The 21,179-nt window shown below is 42.0% G+C and overlaps 3 protein-coding genes across 4 annotated transcripts in view; 1 reads left to right on the forward strand and 2 right to left on the reverse strand.

Moving 5' to 3' along the window:
* KLHL15 (kelch like family member 15) overlaps nt 1–9,826 on the reverse strand; it is a 30,000-nt gene extending 20,174 nt beyond the window's left edge. The window contains exons 1-2 of one of the 2 annotated variants that reach the window (XM_082610583.1): nt 9,740–9,826; nt 4,163–4,213 (exon numbers count right to left, since the gene is read on the reverse strand). The gene's annotated coding sequence lies outside the window, so the exon portion shown is untranslated. The remainder of the gene's footprint in view (nt 1–4,162; nt 4,214–9,739) is intronic. The other variant, XM_082610581.1, reaches the window with a different exon arrangement.
* LOC309796138 (uncharacterized protein) lies at nt 401–19,610 on the forward strand (the record flags this gene model as incomplete). The annotated part of the gene is made up of 6 exons (XM_082609193.1): nt 401–462; nt 7,760–7,865; nt 9,679–10,395; nt 17,560–17,620; nt 17,933–18,059; nt 19,369–19,610. The coding sequence occupies 5 exons, from the start codon at nt 401–403 to the stop codon at nt 18,037–18,039; spliced, it is 1,053 nt and encodes a 350-aa protein (XP_082465319.1). The 3' UTR covers nt 18,040–18,059; nt 19,369–19,610.
* On the reverse strand, nt 19,053–19,462 carry LOC309797147 (guanine nucleotide-binding protein G(I)/G(S)/G(O) subunit gamma-5-like; the record flags this gene model as incomplete). The annotated part of the gene is made up of 1 exon (XM_082610590.1): nt 19,053–19,462. The coding sequence occupies one exon, from the start codon at nt 19,460–19,462 to the stop codon at nt 19,256–19,258; it is 207 nt and encodes a 68-aa protein (XP_082466716.1). The 3' UTR covers nt 19,053–19,255.
* Nucleotides 19,611–21,179: the final 1,569 nt, after the last annotated feature.

Genomic DNA, 21,179 nt, shown 5'->3' on the forward strand with positions numbered 1-21,179 from the left:
ACAGCTCCAAGCTTTCTCCACGATGACACATCATCCCATCCACGAATTCCCTCCCAACCCTTTCCACTGTGCCCTGTGGAACCTTGCTTCAGTGTAAACAAACTCCCCTACAGGCTCATGCCGGTCACAGAAAGTTTTCTCTGCTTTCTGATTTAAAAACAAAAAACAGAACAACCCTCTTCTACGTTCTTCTTAGAACAAAATGCTCTTCTATAGCTTACGACCTACCTTCTAATAAGCCTTCTTTTAGCTTTCTACTGTCCTTTTTCTAAAACATGGCAGAGGGGATTCCTGGGAGGCATATACCACTATATCTAACGTAACGCCTGGCACACAGAGGTGCTCTTCTTTTGGTTAACAAAGGGGAAGGCACTGGTAATAGAGCGGTGAGGCTGCCAGGATGGCCTCCCTGAAGGAGGTAGAGCAGGTGCCAGCAGTGACTGCGGTGCCAGCTGCTTCGCTGTAGGGCTCGTGGTCCACCCAAACACTCAACCAGGGAAAGGAAAGAAGGTCTAAGCTGGAGAAGGACAGAGGTAAAGTTTGGAGATGACAGACCAAATGAAAAGAGAGGAGATTAAGCCAGAGACTGGGAAGCCGACAGTTAAAGATTTCAGGTGTGGATCAGTTCCTGATTGTGGCAAGGCCCAGCAGGTTTGAGAATAAGGTTTTAAAATGGAGCAGGGCTGGGGGGGGAGGTTATAAGAGTTTAGGTGGTCAGGGAACTTTGCCTCTGTTTTTGGATGAGTGGTCTTATGTGAACATTGAAGAGGTGGAGAAAATGAGTCTTAGCCAGGTACCACAGTCATCAGTGAATATGGAGGGGAGAGAGAGAGAGATCAGGATATGTGTATATGGTAAGTAACAAGGAGCAATAGAAGGTGGATTTTTATCTAAGAGAGCTATCCCTTAAACACTGGTGTTCCCTAGGATTCTATTGTTGCACCTTTCCTCCTCTCATCTAAACACTGTATTTCCCTCAACGATCTCATCTAAACCCATGGTTTCTACTAATACCTACCTTTATCAGTGCCTTCACCATCACTGTCCCAATCTCTATCCTTACACTAGTACTGTACATAGCAAATCTCCTGTTAGATACCTCTGGGTGCCCCACAGGGATTTCAAAATTGTGTCTAAACAGAATCATAACGCTACTCTCTCCCCAATCAGTTCTTTCTTTTGTATTCCCCGTCTTATCAAGAGGCATTCTAGGTGCCTCTTTCCTCCCCTTTGTCCTTAACTTACCTGTAAGTCTTACTGATTACCCAACATAATATGTTCACTTACCTAACACAGCAAAGTATGCACAAGATGAAATTAATATCAAAATTTTTATCAGCACTCCATTAATCCAAAAGCTATATACTTTCACTTTGCAAAGACAGAACACAAGAGGGCTGTCTATAATTTGGAAAATAGATATATTTTAGATACTGTAATCAATGCTTGGCAGAACTACTTTACTAACACATTCAAGACTAAAGTAAGCTATCAGATTTTATTTCCTGAATTATTTTTAAAGGTAAAATGAATGAACTTAGAATTTTCCAAGTGATATAAGGCACATGTACAAAAATGCATACTGCGAACAAAAGGAACATATCGGAATAATCAAATATTCTGGTTAGTAGAAGGCTATCAACATCACACTAATTCTCAATTTTCAAAATAATTAGAATAAAAAACAAATTAAACTGGATGAAATTTTGATATTTCATTATCTTTCTCAGGATCATTAAGGACACCAACTATCACTCTGACTCATCAAGATTTATTGGTCACAGTTAATGTAGATTTAATAGTAGAAGGTTGGACATGAGCATTTATATACTTGAGAGGAAACTGCTTTGTTTCATTAATCTGTTATTTTGACGGTGCCTAAAATACCATACATTTCACTTCTTGTCAAAGTAACCCTCTCTATTTAACAGTTATCACTATGTGATATGGTCTCAAACAGCTAATATTCACCTTTTGGACAAAGATTCCATCTAAAGGAAAGATTTTAAAGGAGATACCATGCTTTCTCAAAAAAAGTAACCTAGGTTCCAGATACTTAATATGGTGGTAACATCATAGGGCAAAGAAGCTGGGGTGGGGGGGCGGGAATGAGGAGGACTGATAAGCTGTGAGGCAAAAGACCCTAAAGATGTAAGGAGAGCACCCACTCTCCTCTGGGCACCCAGCCCACCAAGTGGGATTCCTAGCAGACAGGCATCCACCCTGTGATCTTGTCCTGTTACATATGGTCAGATTGGGGTGGGAAATATGAATCAAGATGAACGCTCTTGTGTCAAGAATTTAGAAAGAAGAGGAGAGAAAAAGAAAAAGAGACGTGCACTGACTATGTATGACTGGAACTAGAACATGTAAAAGAGCAGCTGTGGGCACCAACTTCTGCCTGCCATGTGGGCTGAGTATCAGAGAAAGCCAGTCAACTGAGAAAGAAGAGGAGAGCCAAGACAAGAGGACAGGGAGTTCTCCCTAACTCCTTCATTTTTCCACTTCGTAGGCCCAGCTCTATTCCTACCCATGGGTGCTGAGAGAAATCCTTACATGCTCAGAATAGATCTTCCCCCTTACTACCTCAGGTGGGTTTTTCCTACATATAACCAAGGTCCCTAACTAATACAGTTTTAGAGCAGAAATAGCTATACTTTGAGTAAGTTACTCAAACTTCCTTGGCCTTATCTCTGCACCTATAAAATAAAAGCATTCAACACGATGATCTCTAAAAATTTTTAGTCATAAAACTCTTATTTATTCTACTTTTTATATGATTTTACAGATGTGTAAAGCACGTATAAAAACATGCAAAGTAAATAAACTATAGCTATTTTTTAAGTCTTAGCAACGCATTTCTGAAGTTTATCTGATCTAAAGTTCTTCTAAAACTAATTTGTAATAGCTGGGAAATTTGCAGTAATTTTTTTCTACATGAAAAAGCTTGGTGCATCTATCAATAAGACAGCTTTAGAGAAGCAGCAGTATCTTACACTTTTATAGGAAGCATGTATGTAAGTAGAAAATGATACTCAGTGATTAACTGACCAACATGATATAGTCTGTAAATGGTAGTGAGTTACGAGTACAGGACTCCAGACCTGGAGTCTCTTAATTCTGGAGAAACCCTTCTCCTTAGCAACAGCACTTCAAACCCCAGCTCATTTTCTCAGTAAGGTCTCTTAGGACGCAGGCCAACTCTAACTTGAGAGATGAAGATACTAATGTCCACAGGTGAAATTTTTCTTCAAAGTCATACAACTAGTTAGAAATAGAGTTAAGACTAGATTTGCAAGAAGTACAAAATAGTATGGTTAGGAAGAGCAAAATCTTTGAAATCAGAGCGTTTTTAGTACTTACCATCGGTGTGACCTGGAGAAATTTAACTTCCTGACCTCAGTTTCCATCCATATATTAGGAATAATCATCATCTATTATTACTGAGTTGGGGTGATGATCAAATAAACTGACGTAAGTTAAATGTCTAGCCCAGAGGGAGGCACCCCACCAGAGGTCAATCAATGCTGCCTTCCCTGTCCAGCTCTTACCTAATGCTCCTTATCACCCACAGAACCACAGGAACTTAACACCCTTCAAACTTCCCTCTACAGACGCCATACCTCCCTAAGGTTTATCACAATGCAAGTTTATAAGAGATCAGGAGATGTACTGGTAGTCAAAACACTGGACCTCATTTGCAATGGCATTGTTTTCCATTTTTTTCTCTTCACACAAGTATAATTTTCTAGCTTTTCTGGGCTCCTTAGGCTTTTCTGCCCTAACAAGAGTAACTACTCTTTGTATCTGTGCTGTTCAATATGAAAGCCACTACCCATAGGGCTTTTGAACACTTGAAATATGGTAAGACCAAACTGAGATGATGTGCTTTAAGTGTAAAATGAACACCAGATTTTGAAGACTTAGAAAAAAAAAAGTAAAATATCTCATTATACAAATTTTTAATACTGATTACATGTTGAAGTAATATTCTGGATATACTGAGTTAAATAAAACATTAAAATTAATCTCACCTTTTTTTACTTTTTAAAGCTGCTGCTATGAGAAAAATTTAAATTACATATTGTGGCTTGCATTATATTCTGTCGGACAGCACAGATCTATAACATAAATGTTTAAGGTGTCAAACAACCAAACTTACAAATGAACATGTGAAACAAAACCAACTTGTCCACAATCCATACCCTGGAAGCTATAAAGAAAAGAAAAAAAAAGTGAGGCTTAGATTAAAATAAAACAAAAATAACACAAAAACACACATGTAAGCAAATAAAATAAATAACAAGAAAAAGGTAAGTGTAAGAAGAATACAAAAAGAAAAATATACAAAATCTTAAGTGTAAGATAATTATAGGAATTTAAGGAATAAATTAATAATTATAAGAACTAATCACTGTAAAAGTAAACAAAAATAACTATAAATCAATGAGGGCTAGAGAAAAATAATCTGCTAAGGGGCTTTGAGAAAAGATATTTACTGACATACAAAATGCTCAATGTCAAAAATTATGTATCCTAACTTTTCAAAACACATCATCAAGTTAAGAGAAATCATGGTTTATAAACCTGTATACCCTTGGCTTTCTACACTTCTATATTCTACACCTGGCCTTCAGAATTTCAAACGGTAGGGTTTTTCAAAAGAGGAACCAACTTAAACTAAATGATAAGGCATACTGATACTACGAGGAAAGAAAATACTGGAGTTTGTCCTGTTCCATAAACTTGGCACTGACTAAAGAAAAAAGAAAGCCTCACATTTTCTATGCATGAGAATGACTGGTATAGCATTTCTCAAAGTGTGGTCCAGGTATAACTGGGACCTTAGTCCCCTAAGAGAACTTAGTGAGATCAAAACAATTTTCATAATAATTATTTTATTTTATTTTATTTTATTTATTTATTTTTTTGTGGAACGCGGGCCTCTCACTGTTGTGGCCTCTCCCGTTGCGGAGCACAGGCTCCGGACACACAGGCTCAGCGGCCATGGCTCACGGGCCCAGCCGCTCCACGGCATGTGGGATCTTCCCGGATCAGGGCACGAACCCGTGTCCCCTGCATCGGCAGGCGGACTCTCAACCACTGCGCCACCAGGGAAGCCCATAATAATGATTTTAAAAGCGATTTTTCTTTTTTACTTTCATTCTCTGTGTTTTCCAGATACTACATGTGATATGAATGCAGAAGCCAATAAGAAGCCTATTGTCTTTTATTAAGCCAGACCTTAAAGAGATTTGCAAAAATGTAAAACGATGCCGTTCTTCTCACCAAGTTTTTCGTTGTTTTGGAAAATATTTATTTTCCATTAAAAAATGTTATTTAGATTAACAGGTAATGGGTTTTTTTGAGAATGAATAACAAGTAAGTATTTTTTTAAACCTCCCAATTTTAATTATTAACATGTAATGGGTTTTTAGAATGAATTACAAGTATTTTTTTAAACTTCCCAATTTTAATTTCTAATATGGTCAATATAAATAGACACAACCCACATAAACAAAAGCTCTTTGAGATCCCCGTAATTTTTAAGAGTATAATGATGTTCTGAGACCAAAAAGTTTAAGTACCACTGACTGTACAACAGATAAATAACAACACACACACACACACAAAGCAACCTCTTCCTACCTCTGCCCTGGAAGACCATTACTGCTATTTGTATCACAGAAATTTCCAACAGTTCAAACTCTCTAGTGACCAGTAAAGAAAGAAGTCTGGTGGGAGTAAAATTGGACAGGAAACTAAAGGCAAAGAAATTAAATGCTTCCTTTTCAGTTAGAAGGCTGTCATTCTGATTGGAAGGCAAAATTCTGGGCAATTAAGTAGAAGATATTTCAAAATTAACTAACCTCCATGTTTATGCCATAAGCAATAATTTAATGCTTTCACATTCCTCCTACAGCTGCTTGAAAATTCATACTAAACCCTAATTTATTCAGTACAAAGCTAGATTCTCAGAGGTTGATACACGTATCCCCAATGAAAACTTTGAAATATTTCAGACTACCTTCATCCTCAAACTGTTAGCCTACCAATGTTGATGCCTATGCAGAAAATGCCATACTTGCATCCTAAAAAGAAAATGCAAAGCTTACTACGGATAAAAATAGAATTAATGCCTGAATCGTAAAATTTCTCACAATTTCTGTAACCTGTAAAATTTTTATTCAACAATCTCAAAGCAACCAACTTCTCAATCTAAAAGGAAAGAAATTCCAAAAACAGACTAACTTTATTAGCTCTATTAGTCATTTTACCCTGAGATATGCTACTCAAATTGAGAAACAACTAAGGCTAATACTAGAGGAAAGGCTGCATAAGTTAACTAATTTGTTTAGTACTGGAAATTCTTTCTTGTCCATCAAAATGTTTTTATAACTCAGTACCAAACTGCAAATGACCATTAACTAAGCTTTTAGAAAGGCTCTGGGTCCTCCAGCCTCCTGGTTGGCACCTAATATCTAAATTACTTCACTTTTCAGGTATGTTTAGTATTTAGTCATCCTATAATAAAAGAAACCTTATAAGAAAAAGCCACTCCTGTTTCAATGCTACTTTTTCATCAGAAGATTTTAATTTAATGCCCCTCTGCTTATTCCTCACTACAAGTAAAAGTAGTCCAAGAGTGATGTCATGGAAAACAGCTTCCCTAGCCTTTAGAGATTGGATCCAGTGAGAATTCTAGGAAAAGCCTCTATTGGGGAATAAAACCCCAAATCTTCTACTAAGTTAATTCCTAACATGAAATCATCAATACTATAATGTTAACACCTTAGTTTTACATAAGAAATAAACAACTAAACTGAACCTTTCGGAAGGTCCTGATGTTATGATACAGATTTCCTGCAAATCTTAAAATGATGCAGAATCATTAACTAAATTCAATGATCTTATCAGAGACAAAGAATACATCTTCTGTTTTTATCTGCTTCAATGATTCAGCCAAATGAGTTTTAAAGGTCTTCTATTAAAAACAAAAAGTCTGAGGAAATATCTTGCCACTTGCCTCCTTGCTGTTTCTTGAAAAACAGCCATACACCCGCCTAAAGACCTCTGAACTTGCCATTCCCTCTGCCTGGATCACTAATCCCAATATACATGGCTCCCTTCAGGTCTTTACTCCCGTGTCTTATCTCAGTGAGGCCTTCCCCAAACCCCCTCTTTAAAATCGAAAACCACCCACCCGCCCCACCCAACAGAAAGTCCTCCTGTTCTTCTCCTGCTTTATTTTTCTCCATAGTATATTAAATGGAGATACAGGCTATTTTCCTTATTTAGTTTACTTTTCTGTTTTCTTTTTTTTTGTTTTGTTTTGTTTCGTTGACTGTTGTATCCCCAAAACCTTTCTAGGAACGGTGCTTGGTACATAATAAGTGCTTAATAAATATTTGTGGGATGAATAAACAAATTTAACCCTCGCAACCCTCCATGTTCTGTTACCATCCCTGATTTAGAGATGAAAAAAAATCAAAGCTCACAGACGTTAAGTAACTTGCCCAGGGCTATGATTCTTCATAAGCTGGGGTCAGTCTGACTTCAGAGCCTTCGAGTTTAACCACTATCCTGCAATGCTTCACCAATAACTGCCTTTCATTTCTCTTTAATAAAAAAGCCCACAACAGCTACAGCATTCCAATTCAGAGGAAATATATGCTAATAAATTAATCCGACCCTTCATAAGCTATAGATTCATTCTCTTCACAGTTAATCTTATTCACTCTGAAAACGTCTAAAATAGGAAAGGGCAAGTTTCAGAACAGGCCAGCTACATCATTTTTGGGGCACAGGGCAAAATGAAAATGTGGGGCCCCTCGCTCAAAAGCAGGAAAAAAGTGTTGTTAAAGGTAGTAAAGTACAAAGCTTTCTCCTTTCTTCTGAGGTCTCTCTTGACATGTCATGGTGTTTTTTTATTTGCTGTTTAATGCATTCTAAGTAAAGAAAAATAAAAATTTACATTACTACCACGAATTTCACCATTCACCTTTATATTGTACAATGCCAGTTTTACGCGCAGATTATTAAACCAAGTTTGGGGTCCTTCTGGACACCCATGAAGCCACGCCAGCCCTGGTTCCAAGGTTTTAGCCCCAGGTAACCCAAATCAAGGCAGAGAGAAGGCCAAACCTTGAAATTCCCAATAAAGCACCGATTTGCCAAAATTTTATCTTCAGGACAAGCGATAAGTCCAATGCATAAAAGCTAGCACATTAAAATAGGCTCTTCCTTTTGCTAATTTAATCCTGCCCGCCTTATATTATTCTGCTTTAAAAAAAAAGCATATTCGGAAAGACAACTGGTATTGGATTATAAATTTAATAAAACATTTCAGAAAAAAACTCAGAAAACCATTTGTTAGCTAAAAATAACAATATACTAAAAAAAAAAAAAGCTTCTCTTTCACTTTTTGTGGACCATTTTAAGAAGCCATACATTTTTGATGTGCCAAATAAAAATGATTTCATACTGATCTGTTACACATATGTATCATAAATTCTGACAAATAAGTCCGATTTTCAAACCACAAATATTTATGGCTTATATATCCTAGTATCCCCCCCAAGTTAATCGGCAATAAAAAGTGCAAATTAACATCCTTTACCACTGAAAAACTGGTTCTAAGCACCTACTAAGTGTTGTGATGATTAAAAAAGAGAATTAAGTTACATAAATATGAAATTAAGTGTCCCAAAATTGAAATTTTCTATACATTTCTAGATCTATTAAGTACAGAAATCTGAATGCATTTACAAGCTCTCCAAAAACAATTTTCAAATTACTAGAGATATTCAGGCATCTTGTTTCCTAGATATGAAAATCAGGCATTAAAATTAGGGTATATATCTTAAAAGCATTTTCTAAATTACAATTTAATCAGATTACCAGAAGAAAATGTAAATTCAAAATATAGAAAAGACTAAACAAATGCAAGGTGCTTAATATTCCGAGTAAGAAAAAGGGCATAAGCGGCCTAGAAAAATGAAAAGCAAAGCACTACAGTAACGTTAAATTTGAATTAAAGAATACCGTTATTTAAATAAGCAGTTAGCATTTCGTAGGAAGAAGGCCAAGCAACGTGACTATTATATATCTAGTCGATTTCATAGCACTGCTTCGCTATCCCGCACTTATTCCTTATACTTATAATATAGAAATAAAGAGGCAGCAACAGTTAGCCACTACAACATTCACCACTCTGGCAAAGGTTACTTTAAAAATTGCCTTGCATTTTTACAACACTTTACAGCTACAGATTATTTTCACATATATGGCCTCATACAGTCCTCACTACCCTGTGATGTGGCTATAACTGACTAGATTTCATAGATAAGAAACCGAGGTTCGGTAAGCGATTTTCTCGGAGTCACCCAGTCGAACCCAGACCTTCTGATTCCGCGTTTTATGCCTCGCATTTCGCACAGTTCTATTTCAGGCACACACAGAATTTTTAAAGGGAAGAAACGGGTTAGGGAGAAGATAATCATGGTACCTGCAGCTGTGTGCTGCAAAAAATGGCTGAATTATGCTTCTTTTTTTTTTCTCCTTGAAAAAAATTAAATTTCAAACAATTTAAGTAAACTCAAAGACAAATTAGATCCCGGCGTCAACCAAATGTGTGACTCCGGTCGGTACGGAAAGGGCTACCGAATTCGTGCCTAGCGCGGGGCCACGGACGAAGCCCGGGCTCCCGCAGGCCGGAGGGCCAGGGGCGGCTACGCACCTCGGGGGTCCGTCCAGCCTCTAGTGGACGGCAGTCTGCATCAGGAAGAAGCGGGCCAGCGGGCCGGACGGTGGGCGGTCGGGCGCCTGGACGGCACTCAGCAGGCTCCTCGAACGTCTACAAGGGGCCGCTCCGGCGCCGGGCCGGGGCGCTCCGGCGGGGGGCGAGGCTGCGCGCTTGCGGCCCCTACGAAACCAGTCCTGGGAAAGAAGACAGCGCTGAGACGCGATTCGAGACAGTCGGGATCTGCGCGAGGCGGAGCGGCGTCGGGGCCGGGCCCGGCCTTGCCAACGCCAGGGGCCTCGAAGCGCCCGGCGGGGGTCGGCGGTAGGGCCGACTCGGTGCCTCGGGCGGAGAGAGGGGCTGGGGGGTCGCGGGCAGCAGCAGAGGTGCAAGCACCGGCGACGTCGACGACGGCGTCTCTGGGCTTCTACCCCGAAGCGCGCCGAGCCTCAGGATCACCCACGCCGGGGGTGGAGGAAGGCGGGAAAGGGGCGGGCAAGGGGCGGAGCGTGCGAGGCCACGAGCCACGGGCCGCTCCGGGCCGCGCGTCCCCTGCGGGCCACGGGAGCCGCCCGGGGCCCGCCCAGGGAGGCGGGGCCCGCCGGTATGGGGCTCCGTCCGCCGTCGTCGCAAAGCGGAAGCCTGCCACGCGGGTAGGGAGGTCGTGGGGTGGGAAGCCGAGAGTTGGAACGTAGGCCTGGGAGGCACCCTCGGCCCCCACCGGCGCCTCGAGGGGGCCCGCGCGCGGGGAGCGGCCCGGAGGGTGTTTACCTCCCCCCTGGTCGAGCGCCAATGCCGCCATCTTTCAGCCAGCGCGCGTCACTTCCGGCGCCGCGGGAGCGGGAGCGCGTGTGGGAGCGGGGTGGGGGCAGGGCTGTCCCACGCCCGCGGGGCCCCACGTTCTACAGGCCACGCCAGCGGGCCTCACCGAGGGAAGAAGGCGGCCCGATGCTGCCGCCGCGGGCCCGGCCCGACGCGGCTTCCCCCGCGGCTTCGCCGTCGGGGCTGGGAACTCTCGGCAATGCTGGTCCCCTCGCCGCGGTCCCACTCGAGCGGTGGGCTCGAGCCGGTGGGGTGCGCCCACCCTCGACAAGTTGAGGGTTAGGAAACCCGGGAAATGTCTTTTTACATCTTGTACACGGTGGGGGTGGGGGAATCAGGGATGACGTGGAGGGAGCTTTGCGGTACGTACCTGTGTTGTAAACGTGACAACATCTGCGCCAAATGATATCGTTGTTTTAAAGGCAACTTGCAGGGGATTGTTGCATCATAGTTCCACTTGGCTAGTTGCACAACAGTTACACGTTTCAGAAATACATTTCCCAGAGGTGAGAAAATTCATAGAAAACGGCATGTCTGCACCGCACAGAAATGCCGGATCTAAAAACGCTGTTCTGTTTCTATTTGCGTCAAAATAAGATGGCAAGAACGAACATTCAGAGGGCAGTGATTTTGGGGGTTGTTGTTCGCTTTTGACAAATCGGTTCTAGAGTTGTAGCTAATGCTTTTCACATACCGCCTTTTCTTGATTTAAGAATTTAAAACTACATTACAGGACTGTTTTGTAAATTTATTGTTGTGAAATCTCTTTGTGGGAAAAGTGTAAGTGACAGAAAAACACAGTTGGAGGCCACTGGTTCTACAACTAACCTTAAATTAAGTCATCCATTGCCCATTTCTGATCCTAAACTGAGAGATTTCTCCTACCCCCACCCCCTGCCACCATTTTCTCTCTACACCAATATCCCGAAGATATTGGGAGATGTATGGCTAAAAACGATCATTAATCTCTTTCTAGCAAACTTGAATATGTCATGTTTCCCAAGAGGCCAAAAAAGCACACTGTGTACCGTTTTGCTGAAGTAGACTACTCCGTGAAAAAATAGTGAATCACTTTAATCTTTTGAAAATAGGGAAATACGTGTCCCTTTTCTGATTTAAACCATAAAACAAGCTTTAAAAAACTGTAAGCCATAAATAACTTTTTAAAAAATAAATTTATTTTTGGCTGCGTTGGGTCTTCATTGCTGTGCGCAGGCTTTCTCTAGTTGCGGCGAGTGGGGGCTACTCTTTGTTGCAGTGTGCGGGCTTCTCATTGCCGTGGCTTCTCTTGTTGCGGAGCACAGGCTCCAGTAGTTGTGGCTCGCGGGCTCTAGAGCGCAGGCTCAGTAGTTGTGGCGCATGGGCTTAGTGCTCTGCGGCATGTGGGATCTTCCTGGACCAGGGCTCGAACCCGTGTCCCCTGCTTAGGCAGGCTGATTCTTAACCATTGCGCCACCAGGGAAGTCCTCTATAACGTTTTAAAGTTATTTTATGGGGCTTCCCTGATGGCGCAGTGGTTAAGAATCCACCTGCCAATGCAGGGGACACGGGTTCGAGCCCTGGTCCAGGAAGATCCCACATGCCGCGGAGCAACTAAGCCCATGAGCCACAACTACTGAGCCTGCGCTCTAGAGCCCGCGAGCCACAACTACTGAAGCCCGCGCGCCTAGAGCCCAAGCTCCTCAACAAGAGAAGCCACCACAATGAGAAGCCCGCGTGCAGCAACAAAAGACCCAACTCAGCCAAAAATAAATAAATAAATAGATAAATAAAATTTTAAAAAGTTATAGATTCAACTTTGAACATCTGAGTTTTCATGCGTTATTCTTTTTTTTAATTAATTAATTTATTTTTTGGCTGTGTTGGGTCTTCGTTGCTGTGCGTGGGCTTTCTCTAGTTGTGGCAAGCAGGGGCTACTCTTCGTTGCGGTGCACGGGCTTCTCATTGCGGTGGCTTCTCTTGTTGTGAAGCACGGGCTCTAGGCACACGGGCTTCAGTAGTTGTGGCACGTGGGCTCAGTAGTTGTGGCTCGCGGGCTCTAGAGCGCAGGCTCAGTAGTGGCGTACGGGCTTAGTTGCTCCGCGGCATGTGGGATCTTCCTGGACCAGGGCTCGAACCCGTGTCCCCTGCATTGGCAGGCGGATTCTTAACCACTGCGCCACCAGGGAAGCCCCATGCGTTATTCTTGAACATCTAAAAGCGCTGGATTTTGATTTTTGTACATTAGCTAATAGACATACTTTTTTTTTTTTTTTTTTTTTTTTGCGGTACGCGGGCCTCTCACTGTTGTGGCCTCTCCCGCTGCGGAGCACAGGCTCCGGACGCGCAGGCTCAGCGGCCATGGCTCACGGGCCCAGCCGCTCCGCGGCATGTGGGATCTTCCCAGACCGGGGCACGAATCCGCGTCCGCTGCATCGGAAGGCGGACTCTCAACCACTGCGCCACCAGGGAAGCCCTAGACATACATTTTGAACTATGTATTACATAGTGTGGCAGTGTCCGGAGAGAGACTTGTTCAAGCAGAGACTGAAATGTGTCTGTGTCTGTGTTCTAAGTAGCACGTGTATATATAGTTACAGTGATGTCATGAGCTATTGTCATCACAATGCTCCTTATTATGACATGACACGGTCTGGTGACATTCCATTAAGTCCAGCTTATGTGTGTGTGTATATATATACAGTTTCTGAAACTGGGCTGTCTTTCCACCAATCTATATATTTACTATGTAGAGCCCCCCCCGAAAAAAAGTTATCTTTAATCACTGATGCCTCCTTTACTATATTTTTTTATGAGCGTTTTAAACAAAATTTTTTTAAAAGAAACATAAAAAATAAATTTAAAAAATGAGTGTTTTATAGAAGGGTCTAGTATAATAAGAAGCATTCTGCTTCTCCAAGACCAAGCAAAATAAAACCACATCATTTAAATAAACTAACTCCTCCAGGTAATTCCTGTCTTCAATTACTTTTCCCACCAATTACTGGAAAGTAATGGGAGTTCCTAAATGCCTTGAGGGCATCCTTTCACACTGAAAAACCCCATGGGGCAACTGGAAGCTGTCTTTTCCTAGCCATCTAGCTTAAGTATTTGAGAGTACAGTCCTCAAACCCGATATCTAGCAGTCCAGAAATGTCCGGATGCGTGCTAGAGGCTTGGGGCTGGGAGTGGTAGTGGAGTTAGAAGGAAGTTCATAGCCAGGGGTTCTGAGGATTTAGGATACTGTATACCCTCTCCCCTCCCTCTTTTTTTAAAAAAGAAGTTGAGGCTCTTCAGAAATCCAGAGTCTATGGTAATTATCTTGGTAATCACTTTTCAGGTAACTAGCCTCCACCCCGGTCTTAGGGAATCAAAGAGTTACACCCTCAGCAAACTCTAATAAAGCTGCATATGCATTTTCTTTCCTCGAAAACTTTTGCCAAGCATTCTGTAGCTCTTCAGCGTTTTTTTTAAGCCCCTCAGGGTACACCGGTATCCCCCAAATCAGTACAAACTTCTGCGGGTCCACACCAGGACTTGTACACTGACACATTCCAACAGGATGGTGGCTGTTGTCCTAGGCCTTATTTCCGGGTCCCTATCCCAGGTGGAACCTTCAAAATGCAATCAGGATCCCCTGTTTGATCCCAAACTTTTCCAGCCTTGAAAGTTTGTTGTTTTAACAGCCAAACAGAATATTATGTTGCATGACTAATAGGAAATCGGTGTCTTCATGAATGTTGGAGGAATCCTGGTTAACGTTTACACATCTTGGGCATCGTTGCTCACCTGTCACTTGGAATGACTCTTCTTAGCTTCTCTCCTGTTATTACCTCTGGCCTTCTGGTCTTTCACCACCTCTCCATATTTCTCCAACTCTCTCTTTGCACTTCGTGACTCAAACTTAATTCTCCCTCCACTTCCCTAGCAAAGCAAAAACCTAAAGCCATCACAAGGAAACTGCAATCTCTTTAAACAGGTCATGGCTTCTAGAGATCCTTACACAGGGATGTTCTTTCTGGTCATCTCTAAGTCAGATCTGTACTATTTGGTGGGAACCCATTCTTAAAAATATCAGTTGTTTCTCCCATCTTCTCTCTTCCCCAATCTCATGAGCCCCCAGACCCATCCCCTGGGCCCAGCTAGGAGAATACGAAATTCCTAAACATCCAAAAGCGATGTGGACACAAAAACAAACAAGCAAAGGCCCTTCACAGGGCACTCCCCCCATGAAACAGGTGTGTCTGAAATATTTTCATTTGTGTTATTTCACCAATGTGGGGAGCTACCTCAAGGAAAATGAAGTGATAACATATCTTTATGGTCAAGGGGACTCAACACTAATTCTTCCAGGAACCACATGCTTCTTCATATTTCACTTCCATCCTTAAAGCCCTAGCAAACAATTCTCTGCCTGCAGTTGTTAGGGTAACTGCTTTGCACCTGTGGCCAGCCAACAAGGATTCAAAAACACTCAGCTTTGGTGTCAGAGTCCCTCACACACTGTGACGGATTTAGACAACATGGGGTGCTGTGTGAGCTAGCACAAACGGGGGGATGTAATCTGGGCTTCGGCGTGTCAAGCAAGGTTACTTGGAGGCAGTGATTGCTAAGTTCAGTCCAAAGGGAAGGAGGAAAGGGAAAAGGAGTAAAGGATACTCACAGGGCAGTGCCTTCCAATCCTGGAAGAGGCAGTGAGGCACCTTTATTTAGAGAACCGCTGAAAATTTAGATAGGGTTACAGTAGGACCCGAAGGGCAGAGGGAAAAGAAGCAAAAATCAGGAAGGCTGGCATGTACAGACCTTGGCAGACAGGGCTTCTCCCCTCCTGTGTTGCCTCTCACCCCGTGCTCTTTCCACTGTATTATGTTATTATACAGATTAACATATTCAGTGATCTTCACACTTGCATTTTTTTTTACTCCTACTTAATTCAATAAATTGTTCACTTATAATCTACTATACTAATTTATTTATTTATGCCATAAATATTTATGAGTACCTACTATGTGCCAAGTCCTGTTCTAAGCACTGCGGATCTATCAGTGACCAAAATATATAAAAATCCTTGCCTTCGTATAGACTGCGTAAGTCAGGCAATAAACAAAATAAATAAGCAAATTATATGGTCTCTCTTAGAATGTGACCATAGGGGAAATAATAGAGCAGGATAAAGAGATTACGAGTGTCAAGGAGGAGAGGTGTTTCAATTTTAACTGGGATGATAAGGTAGTCATTTTAGCCTTTTTTTTTTTTTTTTTTTTCTTTTTTTGGCCACACTGCGCAGCATGCAGGATCTTAGTTCCCTTACCAGGGATCGAATCCACGCCCCTGCAGTGGAAGGGCGGAGTCTTAACCACTGGACCACCAGGGAAGTCCCTTTTTTTTTTCTTCTATTATTTTAGCCTTGACTTGAAGGAGATGAGGGACCAGACTGTGTAAAGCCTTATTGGCCATTATAAGGTCTTTGGCCTTTGAGAAATTAGGAACCTTTGGAAGGTTTTGAGGAGAGGAGTAATATGATTAACACTCAGGCTGTTGTGTAGAACAGAATTTAGGCGTAATGTAATATACAACATGATGAGTATAGTTAACACTGGTGTATGGTATATTTGAAAGTTACTTAAAGAGTGGATCCTAAGAGTTCTCACCACAAGGAAAAAAGCATTTTTTCTTTCTTTTTTTTTCCCTTTGTATCTGTATGAGATGATGGATGTTAACTAGACTTATTGTGGTGATCGTTTCACCATATATGTAAGTCAGGTCATTATGCTGTACACCTTAAACTTATACAGTACTGTATGTCAGTTACATCTCAATAGAACTGAAAGGGGAAAAAAACACTGGAAGATAATACACACAAAAAAATAAAATGAGCAGTTTAAAAAAAGAATTAGGCAGACAGGTGTGGAAGCAGGGAGATGGGTAAGGAGATGGACTTTTCCAACGATGTAGTGGAATGGGGGCCACAGTGGAGACGGTGAGAAATGGCCAGAGTCTGTAAATATTGTTGAAGGTAGAACCAACAGAATTTCCTGGATGTAGGGATAAAGGAAAGAAAGGTAGCAAAGAAGGATGGAATTTTCATTTCCTGAGATCTGGAAGACTTCAAGAAGGAGCAGGTTCGAAGGGAATGGGGGAAAAAGGAGAAGGTGCAAGGAGTAGAACCTGGGGCGTGCCAAGGGTAGGGAGCCATCCCAGAGAACATCAGGAACTGGTCTAGGAGACTAGAGTGTGGTACGCTACAAGCTGGGGAGACACGTGCTGTAAGTTGCTGAACATCCACCGTCAATAAAAGATACAGTGAATGTCGCCATTTTTTAAAATTAATTTTTATTGGAGTGTAGTCGATTTACAGTGTTGTGTTAGGGAATGCCCTGGCGGTCCGGTGGTTAGCACTCTGTGCTTTCACTGCCAAGGGCCGGGGTTTGATCCCTGGTTGGGGAACTAAGACCCCGCAAGCCACGAGGCACGGCCAAAAAACAAACAAACAAAAAATACAATGTTGTGTTAGTTTCTGCTGTACAGTAAATTGTATCAATTATACATATATCCACTCTTTTTTAGATTCTTTTCCCATATAGGTCATTACAGAGTATTGAGTAGAATTCCCTGTGCTATACAGTAGGTTTTTGTTGGTTATCTATTTTATATATAGCAGTGTGTATGTGTCAATCCCAGTCTCCCAATTTATCCCTCCCCCCCTTTCTCCTTGGTAACCATAAGTTTGTTTTCTACATCTGTGACTCCATTTCTGTTTTGTAAATAAGTTCATTTGTACCATTTTTTTAGATTCCACAATATAAGCGATATCATGTGATATTTGTCTTTGTCTGTCTGACTTACTTCACTCCATATGACAGTCTCTAGGTCCATTTTAACTGAAAATATTTACCTCGAAATGCAGTCTAGACAATGCCCCCTTGAAAATGAAAACATTAAAAAATAAAATTTTTAAAGAAATTCACCACTTTTGTGCTCCTTACAAGCTAATGAAAAATAACACTGTGTTTCAGAAGCCTCAACATGCAAGCCACATATTCATGAGGTGTTTGGGAGATTACCAAGGGGCTGAGGGTAAGTAGAGCAAGGGCTGGGCTCTGGGGCACTCCAACGTTAGGGAGTCATCTAGGAGAAGATAGAGAGCTGTCAAGGAGACAGAGAAGGAGTAGCCAGTGACATAAGAGTAAAACAGTGTGGTATGCTAAGCTCGCTAGAAAAGTACTGTAAGTTGTTAAACACCCACTATCAATCAAAGATGAAATTAATGCCATCATTTTAATGAAGTGTATTTACTTTGAAACACAATGTAGACAATACCCCCTTGTAAATGAAAATGTTAAGAAGAACAAATCCTCCCCTAAAGTTAATCATTTTTATGTTCTTTAGGAACCAATGAAAAGCAATACTATACTTTAGAAGCCTCAAGACACAAGCCGCATATTCATCAATACTGCACTTCAGTAGATCTGCATGCAAACACACACACATCCTAAGTGTGAACGCCAGAGTTGAGGTGAGTGGGAGCAATGAAGAGCTGCTATATGGTGTTTGCTTGATGAAAGAAGTGAAGAAAAGCCTCCAGTAACTACTGTTGCCAGAGCACAGCTTTAGGGTTTGGGGACTGTGGTTAAGGATAGAGACGGGATTGAATCTAGGCTCTGAGGTTATTTATTGGTTCTAAAACTAAGTTCTTCAAAAAAACAGCTATGCATAGCTGTCTTGGGACAAAATGTCTTTGTCAGTACAGGGCACGGAGGGACTTCAGGTAAGTCAGTTCTGGCCTCTTCAGCTTGGGGCGGGGGTAGCTGAAGTGGAAGCAGGGGAGGTACATGTGAACAACCGGGCCCAGGCCTGGCTGAAAGGACGGCTGAACTTTCCGCTGTCCTGGGAGCATGACTTGGGAGGGACACTGGAATGCTAAACATAAGTGGGGCAGGATGGCCCTCTGGGAATGGAAGTCTCAAGGTTGTGAAGATGGTGATTTTCCTCAAATTTATCTACAGCTTTAAAACAATCCCTATCAGAAGTGTTCTCCTTATACAAGCAAACACCATGTGCCTGTAGCACTTTGGTCAGCTTCACCAGAGAGCAGTGCAGGAGACTGTGCAGCACAGTGCTTCAACATGTGGGTTCTGGGTCTGACTGCGTGGGTTCAAATCCTAGATCCTCCATTTTTTTGCTTTATGCCTTGGGGCAATTTATTTTAAAAATTTTTTTATTTTATATTGGAGTATAGTTGATAAACAATGTTGTGTTAGTTTCAGGTGTACAGTAAAGTGATTCAGTTATACATAGACGTGTATCTATTTCAAATTCTTTCCCCATTTAAGTTATTACAGAATATTGAGCAGAGTTCCCTGTGCTATATAGTAGGTCCTTGTTGGTTATCTATTTTAAATATAGCAGTGTGTACATGTCAATTAATTTCACCTTTCCAAGGATATGGACAATCTCCAAGGGTAATTGTTTTTCTTTTTTTTATATACTAAGTATTTTATTGTATGCTGCCACCAGTGTATATAAAATAATTACCCCTGTGAAACAGAAATTCATGAATAGTCAGAGAGGTAGACTGACAGAAGTAGAAGTTTGTATAGTATGGCACGTGTTATAGAGACAGGCTTTTGTACAGCCTTCAAATTTAGCTTTCCTTTGAATATTCACCGGTTTGTGAAAAGTGGTTTAAAAACCTTGCAAAGATTCATTTTACTACAAAAAGGAACAGACTTTCTGAGGTCTGAAGGGATTTGTACTTGAAGATACTCTAGTCAGCAGGGGGTCATGTTGAGCATTCTGCAGACAGAATTGTTTCAAATCTGCAGCTGCCTGGGAACCCTTCACGCGGTTGAGCCTGGCCTCCAGCCGGAGCTGTTGAACCACTTTCTTCATAGCGGCGACGCTGGAGGAACCAGACATGGCGCACGTGAGAGCTGGGCAGATCGGCAATCCGTCGGTGGATCGGTGGTGGGTCCTCCAAGGGTAATTGTAAGGAACAAATGCAATAAGGACTGTAAACCACTCAGCACCATGCCTGGTAAACAGTAAATATTTATTTATATTGTTATTCCTAAGAAATATATGCTAAGAATTTGGGGGTATTTAGGAAGAGGAGAGCATCCAAAGGAATAAAAAGATATCCCCCCCAAAATAAAATCCCTATCAAAAACCCAGCAGGCTTGGGGCTTCCCTGGTGGCGCAGTGGTTGAGAGTCCGCCTGCCGATGCAGGGGACACGGGTTCGTGCCCCGGTCCCGGAGGATCCCACATGCCGCGGAGCGGCTGGGCCCGCGAGCCATGGCCGCGGAGCCTGTGTGTCCGGAGCCTGTGCTCCGCAACGGGAGAGGCCACAGCAGTGAGAGGCCCGCGTACAGCAAAAAAAAAAAAAAAAAAAAACCCAGCAGGCTTAATTGCAGAAATTGACAAGCTGATCCTGAAATTTATATGGAAATACAAAGGCTCTAGAAGAGCCAAACCAGTTTTGAAAAAGAACATAGTTAAAGGACTTACACATTCCAAATTCAAAATGTACTATAAAACTATAGAAATCAAGACATTGTGGTACTGGCATAAGGATAGACATGTAGATCAATGGAACAGAATAGAGAGTCCAGAAATAAACATTTATATGGTCAATTTCTTTTCAAAAATATTTATTTGGCTGTGCTGGGTCTTAGTTGCGGCATGCAGGATCTTCGTTATGGCATGCGGGATCTTTTTTTTTTTTTTTTTTTTTTTTAGTTGCGGTGTGCGAATTCTTAGTTGCGGCATGTGGGATCTAGTTCCCCAACCAGGGATCAAACCCGGGCCCCCTGCATTGGGAGCACAGAGGCTTAGCCACTGGACCACCCGGGAGGTCCTTGGTCAATTTATTTTTGACAAAGGTGCCAAGGCAATTCCATAGGAAAAGGATTGTCTTTTCAATATATAGTGCTGGTCCAATTGGATAACTACATGCAAAAATATGGAGTTAAACCCTTAGCTCACACTATACACAAAATAGATCACAGACCCAAAAGGTAAGAGCTGAAACCATAAACCTTTAAGAAGAAAACATAGGAGTAGGTGACTTCCCTGGTGGCACAATGGTTAAGGATCCACCTGCCAATGCAGGGGACACAGGTTCGAGCCCTGGTCCAGGAAGATCACATATGCTGTGGAGCAACTAAGACTGTGTGTGCCACAACTACTGAGCCTGCTTTCTAGAGCCCATGAGCCACAACTACTGAAGCCCGCGCGCCTAGAGCACGTGCTCTGCAACAAGACAAGCCACCGCAGTGAGAAGCCACGCACCGCACAGAAGAGTAGCCCCTGCTCGCCACAGCTAGAGAAAGCGCGTGCACAGCAACGAAGACCCAATGCAGCCACAAATAAAAATAAATAAATAAATAAATTAAAACAAAAGAAAACATAAGAGTAAATCTTTGTGTCCTTGGGTTAGGCAAAGTGTTCTTAAATTTGACACCGAAAGCAAGATTCATAAAAGAAGAAATAAATTGGACTTCATCAAAGGTAGAAACTTTTGTTCTTCACAGATACCATTAAGAAAATGAAAAGACAAGCTACAGACTGGGAGAAAACATTTGCAAATCATGCATCTGATGAAGACTTGTATCCAGAATATATAAAGAACTCTT

Source organism: Mesoplodon mirus (assembly GCF_964341445.2).
Source record: "Mesoplodon mirus genome assembly, chromosome: X".
NCBI classification, from domain to species: domain Eukaryota; kingdom Metazoa; phylum Chordata; class Mammalia; order Artiodactyla; family Ziphiidae; genus Mesoplodon; species Mesoplodon mirus.